At 49.5% G+C, this 9,841-nt stretch overlaps 1 protein-coding gene across 1 annotated transcript; it reads right to left on the bottom strand.

The window, feature by feature from the left end:
* Positions 1 to 4,615: 4,615 nt before the first annotated feature.
* On the bottom strand, positions 4,616 to 6,291 carry LOC122421223 (cone-rod homeobox protein-like). The gene is made up of 3 exons (XM_043437096.1): positions 6,186 to 6,291; positions 5,596 to 5,747; positions 4,616 to 5,146 (listed from the first exon to the last, which is right to left on the bottom strand). Exons 1-3 carry the CDS (start codon positions 6,289 to 6,291, stop codon positions 4,616 to 4,618), a joined length of 789 nt encoding a protein of 262 aa, XP_043293031.1.
* Between the last annotated feature and the right edge of the window lie 3,550 nt (positions 6,292 to 9,841).

Genomic DNA, 9,841 nt, shown 5'->3' with positions numbered 1-9,841 from the left:
GCTTATTTAACTTATATGCAGAGTACATCATGAGAAACGCTGGGCTGGAGGAAGCACAAGCTGGAATCAAGATTTCTGGGAGAAATATCAATAACCTCAGATATTCAGGTGACACCACCCTTATGGCAGAAAGTGAAGAGGAACTAAAAAGCCTCTTGCTGAAAGTGAAAGAGGAGAGTGAAAAAGTTGGCTTAAAGCTCAACATTCAGAAAACTAAGAGCATGGCATCTAGTCCCATCACCTCATGGGAAATAGATGGGGAAACAGTGGAAACAGTGGCTGACTATATTTTTGGGGCCTCCAAAATCACTGCAGATGGTGATTGCAGCCATGAAATTAAAAGATGCTTACTTTTTGGAAGGAAAGTTATGACCAACCTAGATAGCATATTAAAAAACAGAGACATTACTTTGCCAACAAAGGTCTGTCTAGTCAAGGCTATGATTTTCTCCAGTGGTCATGTATGGATGTGAGAGTTGGACTGTGAAGAAAGCTGAGCACTGAAGAATCGATGCTTTTGAACTGTGGTGTTGGAGAAGACTCTTGAGAGTCCCTTGAACTGCAAGGAGATCCAAGCAGTCCATCCTAAAGGAGATCGGTCCTGGGTGTTCATTGGAAGGACTGATGCTGAAGCTGAAACTCCAATACTTTGGTCACCTCATGCAAAGAGCTGACTCATTGGGAAACACCCTGATGCTGGGAGGGATTGGGGGCAGGAGGAGAAGGGGATGACAGAGGATGATGTGGCTGAATGACATCACTGACTTGATGGACATGGGTTTGGATGGACTCCAGGAGTTGGTGATGGACAGGGAGGCCTGGCATGGTGTGATTCATGGGGTTGCAAAGAGTTGGACACGACTGAGTGACTGAACTGAACTGAACTGAACCCCAGACTCCTAGTCCATCCCTTCCCCAACCCCCACCTTGGCCACCATAAGACTGTAGAGAACTGCTTTTTATGGCTGTCTGACTTCCCTCATTTCTTTCCATCCAGGGAGAAAACTGCATCCTCCTCTCCTTTCAGCCAGTCCTTAGCAACTACACTTTGCGGTACCTTGTGACAGGCAGCTCCTCCCATCTTTTTTTTTTTTTTTTTAGCTTCAAGGACATTTATTGTTAAGGAGTCTTGTGGTTGGCAGTCAGCTCAACAGTGTAATCAAGGTCTCAGAAATTTTCTGTTTTTTCATTCTCTCCTTTCTTTAGCTTGTTGAATCTGCTTGGATTTTGCCTCATGGTGGCAAGATGGCCATTGCAGTTCCAGACGTCACATCTTTGTTCAAAACAAGAAATAGGAGAAAGCCACCCTGTCAGCACACCCATCTTTAGTGTCTGTCCTCATGCCGTTTTTTAAAATCAAGGTACGATACACAAAACATAATATTTACCATTTGAACCATCTTAAAGTGTACAGTTGATTCAGTGATATTTTGTGCATTCTCAATGTTATGCAATATAGAGTTTCCCAGGTGACGCTAGTGGTAAAGAACCTGCCTGCTGACGCTGGAGATATAAGAGGTGCAAGTTCAATCCCAGGTCAGGAAGATCCCCTGGAGGAGGGCATGGCAACCCAGTCCAGTATTCTTGCCTGGAGAATCTCAGGGAGCCTGGTGGGCTACAGTCCGTGGGGTCACAAAGAGTTAAACCCAACTGAAGCAGTGTGGCACAGCAACGCAGCATTATGCAACTATCACCACTGTCTGGTTCTAGAACGTTTCACCACTTTGTTAAGAAATCGGAAACCTGTGAAGCAGTCTGTCCCAATTGTCCCTTCCCCCCAGCCCTGGGCAGCCATAAATCCACTTTGTGTCTCTACAGACTTGCCTGTTCTGCATATTTCATAGAGATGGAATCATACAATATGTGCTCTCTTGTGTCTGGTGTCTTTCACTTGGCATGTTTGTTTTCAAGTCAGTGCTTCATTCCTTTTTATGGTGCAATAATATTCTGCTGTAGAAATGTACCACATTTTGTTTATTCTTCAGTTGGTGGACACCTGAGATGTTTCCATCTTTTGGCTCTTATGACTAATGCTGCTACAAATGTTCATGTACAAGTTTTTTTTTTTTTAATAATTGGAGTATAATTACTTTACAATATTGTGATGGTTTTTGCCATACATCAGTATGAATCGGCCATAGGCATACATGTGTCTGCTCCATCCTGAACCCTGGTCCCACCTCCCTCCCCACCCCATCCCTCCAGGATGTCACAGAGCACCAGCTTTGGGTGCCCTGTGTCATACAACAAAGTCACGCTGACTGTCTATTTTACATAGTGAAGTGAAAGTCACTCAGTCGTGTCCGACTCTTTGTGACCCCATGGACTGTACAGTTCATGGCATTCTCCAGGCCAGAATACTGGAGTGGTCAGCATGTCCCTTTTCCAGGGGACCTTCCTAACCCAGGGATTGAACCCAGGTGTCCCGCATTGCCAGCAGATTCTTTACCAGCTGAACCACAAGGGAAGCCCAAGAATACTGGAGTGGGGTAGCCTGTTCCTTCTTCAGGGGATCTTCCCAACCCAGGAACCAAACCAGCATCTCCTGTGTTGTAGGCGGATTCTTTACCAACTGAGCTATCAGGGGAACCCATCTATTTTGCTATGGTAATGTATTTTTTATTTGACTTATTTTGGCTGCGTTGGGTCTTCCTTGCTCTATACAGGCTGTCTCTAGTTGATGCAGGCATGGACTTCGTGCTGCGCAGCATGTGAGATCTTAGTTCTCTGATCAGGGATCACACCTGAGTCCTGTGCATTGGAAAGCAGATTCTTAGCCACTGGACCACCAGGGCAGTCCCAGTGCTTCTCCCTCTCGGTTTCCTTTCTCTGCTCCTGTTTCCTCAGTATGCTTCTGTATTTTTCCCAGCAGGTTCTGTTAGACAAGCAGGAGCAGCTGCTACTATGTCCTGGTAGCCCCCAGGACTGCCCACCCTTGCCATGTCTGTTACCTGTCATGTGCCTCCCTTCCCTCCCTCCAATCTGATTTAATTCTCTCTCTGCTCAGCTGAGGCGTCCCTGGCTTACGAGCATTGGAGCATTTGCTAAATGGGACCAGGACAGGGTCAGGGGACCAGGACAGGGTCAGAGGACCAGCTGTGGGGAGACCCCAGAGCCAAGATGGTCACAGAAGACAGCAGAGAAACTGGAGACAAAGGAGCAGATGGTGCAAGGATACCGGACCATCAATCCCGAATGCAGACTTTGTAGGTACTGAATCCACGCAGGGAATGGATCTTTGACTTATGACAAGTTAACCAGTCTCTCATACACTGACAGCTGTAAATTCATGAGGATAAATGAGAAAGGAATCCCTACCTCACACCACACACACACAATCAATTCTAGAAGTCTTAAGACCCAAAGTGGCTCAGATGGTCATCTGCCCACAGTGCAGGAGACACAGGGTCGATCCCTGGGTCAGGAAGATCCCCTGAAGAAGGGAAGGGCTACCCATTCAAGTATTCTTGCCTAGGAGATCCCATTTCCAGAGCCATCTCCTCTGTCTTGGCTCCCAAAACAGAGCCTGGCGGGCTACAGTCCATGGAGTCGCAAAGTGTCGGACGGAACTGAGCAATTAACACTGTCACTAAGACCTAAACATGGGAGATTTCAGAGAATACAATATGTTTATGACCAATATCTTTCTTATGATAATGAAAGATTTCTCAAACAAGAAAGACTAAAGACAGAGCATTAACTGTAAAAGGGAATAGTTAAAACAGAGTCCTCCCCAGTCCCCTGATGCCCAAACCTGAGGTGGGTTGAAAGTAGTAGACCAAGGACCCAGGACTGATGCCCCCAGTGAACTATTTTCAGTCTGTGATAAGGCAAGCTGACATTGAGTGTCAGGTTTTCTGAATTTTTATGTCAGCTTGAGAATGAGGCTTCTGAGGGTTAAGTCTTTATTAATAAATTCATTTTGTTTTATAGCATATCAGTGTACACACTGGCTGATCACAACAGATAAGGAGAGGCACAGAAATAGACAGGAAAATCAGGAAATTCTACTTCCAAAAAACACGAGTGGGAAAAGAAATGTTTGCAACACTTTATTTACCAAAAGGGATAAAACGATAAATTCAAACAAATTAAGAAAACTTAACAAAAAATTTCAAAAAATAAAGGGCACTCTGCAAGTATTCCTAATGCCTAATAAACACGAGTAGAGCTCAGCTTCTCTCCCATCAGGGAATCAATATGAAAAATCACAGAGAAGTCGCCAGAAAGCAGATGAGCAAACATCACAAAGGTGCACATCCTAAATGTCCCTGAGGATCAGCAGGAGTGCTGGGCGATCGAGGCTGGTCAAGCTCCTCCGGGCGGCACCCACCAAAGCCGAGCGCACACCGGGAGCAGCAGTTCCATGGCCGGCTAGGAACCAGCTGAACTGCCCGCGTGCGCCCTAAATAAGAGTGGCGGGGACACTCGGAGCAGCGCGACCCCCGAGGGCCGCTCCACAGTGAACACAAACGCCCCTCCGCAGGCTGGATACACGGAGGTGCGTCCCTCCCGACAGTGACTTAGCGGTTTCCTGGTGATTGGCCAAGCCGCCGGGGTTTCTACACGCCACGCGCAGGCCTGGGTCTGCAGGACTTTGCTGGGACAGATGGTTCTATAAATTCAGAAACTGCCGGGGGCTCGAGTCATTCGCAGAGTCATCTCCCTTTTGGTACTCTGAGACCAAGACGGAGGGAGGTTCGTGGGAGGGTTCTTGCAGCGGGAAGAGGTCTGTGAAATCAAAGATGACAACAGAGTCTGGCCAGGAGTCCGAGGCGGCGCAGGGGTCCTGAACCCAGTCTGGAGTCGGGGCTGAAGTTGGACCTGGGGTCGAGGCTGGAGCTGCCGTAGGGAAGTCCTCCTGGGCGCCCTGCGCCGGGGTGCACCCGGCCCGGCCTTGGCTGGGGACGCCGCCGGGCGCTGGTGTGCTGAGCATGCCGGCGGGGCTGGGCGGAGAGGGGCTGCGGAAACCCGAGCCCTCTGGGGTCGCAGAGTCTGCAGCCGCGGCTGCAGGGGTAGAGGCAGTCCCGGGAGCGGGGGCGTCGGGGACTCCGCCGTCGGTGGGAACGCTGCGGGGACCCTGGCCAGGCCCCTGGGTCAGTCGCTTCAGCCGAGCGTTTTTGGCCCGGCGGTTCTTGAACCACACCTGGGGAGACAGAGGGGCCGGGGAGGAGGCATCAGAGGAGGGTCCTTGCACATTTGCGGCCGCCGGGGGTGGGTCGGAGGCTGCCCGCAGTTGGAGCGGAAGCCGGCCTCGCGCGCGGCTCTCTCGGTCCCCCAGACCCAATTAGAGGCTCCTGGAGTTTTCAGGAGGCCGCAGAGGAGACCGGAAGAGGGCGGGAGTGGCCGGCCTTGGTCACTCAGGAGCTCGAGCGCCAGGAAAGGGGTCTGCCAGAGGGGCTCCCTGGGTTCCCCGAGGCCCTGAGATCCAGACCCCGGGAGAGCCCTTGCTTCCTGAGTGACCCAGGGGCGTGCTCGGGCCCCTTGGACCTCGGAGGGGCGGAAAGCTGGCCCCCGGATGTGGCGCGTGGTAAGTGCCAAGGTGGGAGCTGGTCCTGGGACGGCTGTGGGGACGGGGGGCGGGTGGGATCTGACCTGCACTTTGTACTCCTCCAGGTTGAGCCGGGCCGCCAGGTCCTCGCGGGCCCGGTAGCTCGGGTACTGGTCGTTTATGAAGTGTTCCTCGAGCACGTGTAACTGTTCTTTGTTGAACACCGTGCGCTGCCGCCGCTGCCTCTTTGCGGGTCCTGAGAACCGTTGGGGGAGAAGGAGGGTCAGACGAAGCCCACCTCCAGACGGTCCCCAGCACGCCTCCCCCGGCCTGGCTCAGGCCCTGGTGAGCGGGTGGGGGGGCTCACGCTTGCTGGCAGAGGCCGGCGCAGGGCTAAGCGTGTGGCGTCCGGCCTGGCCGCCCCTGGTGCCAGCCTGACTCTACTCCCCCCACCCCAGCCCTGGCACCTATCTGGGCCTCAGTGTCCACATCCTTCCGATGGGCCTGATCTCAGCCCCAGGGCCCCCAGCCTGGGAAGGCAGGCAGGACGGGCTCTCCTGGGCGCCAGGTCCTCTCACTATCCAAGGGCTGAAGCAACCCTGATGTTTGCAGGAGGCCGCGGTGGGCCGGCTCTCTGTTCATCTCGTCCAGATAAGGTAATTCCATCCCCCAGACTCTGCAGTGTCCTCCCCACCACAGGAAGCCCTCTCGGACAGCTGGGCCCTCCTCTGGGTGCCCAGGAGGCCTGCGGCCTCGGCCACAACCCCAGCCTCTGGCCCAGGCCTTTCACCCTGACCCATACTCACCCATGGTAGACTGGGGTCTTAGTTCCTCAGTGCTGCTCTGCTCCCTGCGTTTGGGGCTCTGCAGGAAGATCTGAGGCCAGGGTCCTACACCCCAGCTTTATATACTATGCCCACCTTGACACGCCCTGCAGGACCCACCCTCTTTTGCCCCACCCCTTGCAGGAGATGCAATTATCGATTAATCCTTTCATTGCTGAGCAATTACTGCTCACTGAGTCCTGTCCTGGGGGCTGTCAGGAAACCTCTTGGGTCCTGCCCCCTTTCCCGTGGTGAGTGAATGAACTGGGTTTCCACGCTTGACTCAGGAGCTTAGGTCCCTGGAGTCCAGCCCCTCCTGGACTCCATAGAGTGCATAGGCCTGGGTCTAAACATCAGGTTGAACTCATGGCTTGTGCCAGGGTCTCCTGGGAATTCCTGGACACTCTCTCTCCTGGTCAGAGGAAAGCACAGTTTAGGATGCCCATTCCCAGGGACTTTGATTATCAGCAATGGGATGAAATTAAATAGGTGATCAACACAACACAAAACACAGTAAAGAGATCTTGTTATTTGATTTATGTCACTGTGAACCGTCACTCGGGGTTGCATTCCACTATAAGTGGACATTTACCTGGCTTCCTTTTTGCCAACATTCTGCCTTCACTGGACATCTTTCCTGCTTCTTGGGCACCTGGAAACACACTGGCCACCAAGACAGTTGATGGTGGTACTGTCAACAGGGGAGAATCCAATAATTTCCTTGGTGTATAAGATGTGACCAGAGACCATCTTCTGATGATTTCTTAAAGGAAATTAAGTGTAGTTTGTTGACTAGATTGGCAAGGATTGAGAAGAGGGTCTTTGCCTGGGATTGGTAGGGGAAGGTGTGGGTATCTGGCTTGCTCATGCTTTGCTAGTGTCGGTTGATGTTTGGGACGGACTTGATGATATCCTGATGATATGTTGTTGTTTAGTCTCTAAGTTGTGTCCAACTCTTTGCAACCCCAACTCTTGGTGGACTGTAGCCCACCAAGGCTCCTCTGTTTATGGAATTTCCCAGGCAAGAATACTGGGGTGGCCTGCCATTTCCTTCTCCAGGGAATTTTTCCAACCCAGGGATTGAACCCAGGTCTCCTGCCTTGGCATGAAGATTCTTTACCATTGAACCAGCAGGAAAGCCCAATATCTGCCAATACCCTCAGCCAGAGATTATCAGGAAGATGCTGGGGGTGCCTCTGTTCTGTCCATACAGCTGGGTGGGTGCTCCCATTCTCTTGTGGCCAAACCCTCATGGAGTCAGAGGTCAGAGGAGAGCATGGCTAACAAAGCTCACAGTCCAAAGTGCTGGAAATAGATAAGGGATCAAATTCAAAATTAAATAAAACATATAGACATCTTCTAAAACCGGCTTGAACATCTGAAACTTCACACTTCATGTATTCCTGAAGCCTGGCTTGGAGAATTTTGAGCATTACCTTACTAGCGTGTGAGATGAGTGCAATTGTGCGGTAGTTTGAGCATTCTTTGGCATTGCCGTTTTTGGGGATTGGAATGAAGACTGACCTTTTCCAGCCACTGCTGAGTTTTCCAAATTTGCTGACATATTGAGTGCAGCACTTTCACAGCATCATCTTTCAGGATTTGAAATAGCTCAACTGGAATTCCATCACCTCCACTAGCTTTGTTCATAGTGATGCTTCCTAAGGTCTACTTGACTTCACATTCCAGGATGTCTGGCTCTAGGTGAGTGATCACACTATTGTGATTATCTGGGTCGTGAAGATCTTTTTTGTACAATTCTTCTGTGTATTCTTGCCACACAAGCTGGTTTTAGAAAAGGCAGAGGAACCAGAGATCAAGTTGCCTACATCCGCTGGATCATCATAAAAGCAAGAGAGTTCCAGAAAAACATCTATTTCTGCTTTATCAAATATGCCAAAACATTTGACTGTGTGGATCACAATAAACTCTGGAAAATTCTGAAGGAGATGGGAATACCAGACCATCTGACCTGCCTATTGAGAAACCTGTGTGCAGGTCAAGAAGCAACAGTTAGAACTGGACATGGAACAACAAGCCGGTTCCAAATAGCAAAAGGAGTACGTCAAGGCTGTATATTGTCACCCTGCTTATTTAACTTATATGCAGAGTACATCATGAGAAATGCTGGGCTGGAAGAAGCACAAGCTGGAATCAAGATTGCCAGGAGAAATATCAATAACCTCAGATATGCAGATAACTCCACCCTTATGGCAGAAAGTGAAGAAGAACTAAAGCGCCTCTTGCTGAAAGTGAAAGAGGAGAGTGAAAAAGTTGGCTTAAAGCTCAACATTCAGAAAAGTAGGATCATGGCATCCGGTCCCATCACTTTATGGGAAATAGATGGGGAAACAGTGGAAACAGTGGCTGACCTTATTCTTCTGGGCTCCAAATCACTGCAGATGGTGATTGCAGCCATGAAATTAAAAGATGCTTACTCTTTGGAGGGAAAGTTATGACCAACTTAGACAGTGTATTAAAAAGCAGAGACATTACTTTGTCAACAAAGGTCCATCTAGTCAAGGCTATGGTTTTTCCAGTGGTCATGTATGGATGTGAGAGTTGGACTGTGAAGAAAGCTGAGTGCCGAAAAATTGATGCTTTCAACTCTCTTACACTGTTGGTGGGAATGCAAACTAGTACAGCCACTATGGAGAACAGTGTGGAGATTTCTTTAAAAAATGGAAATAGAACTGCCATATGACCCAGCAATCCCACTTCTGGGCATACACACTGAGGAAACCAGATCTGAAAGAGACACGTGCACCCCAATGTTCATCACAGCACTGTTTATAATAGCCAGGGACATGGAAGCAACCTAGATGCCCATCAGCAGATGAATGGATAAGGAAGCTGTGGTACATATACACCATGGAATATTACTCAGCCGTTAAAAAGAATTCATTTGAATCAGTTCTAATGAGATGGATGAAACTGGAGCCCATTATACAGAGTGAAGTAAGCCAGAAAGATAAAGAACATTACAGCATACTAACACATATATATGGAATTTAGAAAGATGGTAATGATAACCCTATATGCAAAACAGAAAAAGAGACACAGATGTACAGAACAGACTTTTGGACTCTGTTGGAGAAGGCGAGGGTGGGATGTTTCAAGAGAACAGCATGTATATTATCTATAGTGAAAGAGATCACCAGCCCAGGTGGGATGCATGAGACAAGTTCTCGGGCCTGGTGCACTGGGAAGACCCAGAGGAATCAGGTGGAGAGGGAGGTGGGAGGGGGGATCGGGATGGGGAATACACGTAACTCCATGGCTGATTCATGTCAATGTATGACAAAACTCACTGCAATGTTGTGAAGTAATTAGCCTCCAACTAATAAAAATAAATGAAAAAAAAAAACCTGAAAAAAAAAAGAATCGATGCTTTTGAACTGTGGTGTTGGAGAGGACTCTTGAGAGTCCCTTGGACTGCAAGGAGATCCAACCAGTCCATCCTAAAGGAGGTCAGTCCTGGGTGTTCATTGGTAGGACTGATGTTGAAGCTGAGACTGATGCGAAG

This window comes from Cervus canadensis, chromosome 18, assembly GCF_019320065.1.
Source record: "Cervus canadensis isolate Bull #8, Minnesota chromosome 18, ASM1932006v1, whole genome shotgun sequence".
Taxonomy (NCBI): domain Eukaryota; kingdom Metazoa; phylum Chordata; class Mammalia; order Artiodactyla; family Cervidae; genus Cervus; species Cervus canadensis.
The sequence above is the reverse complement of the archived record's forward strand: the minus strand, read 5'-3'. Positions and strand labels throughout refer to the sequence as shown.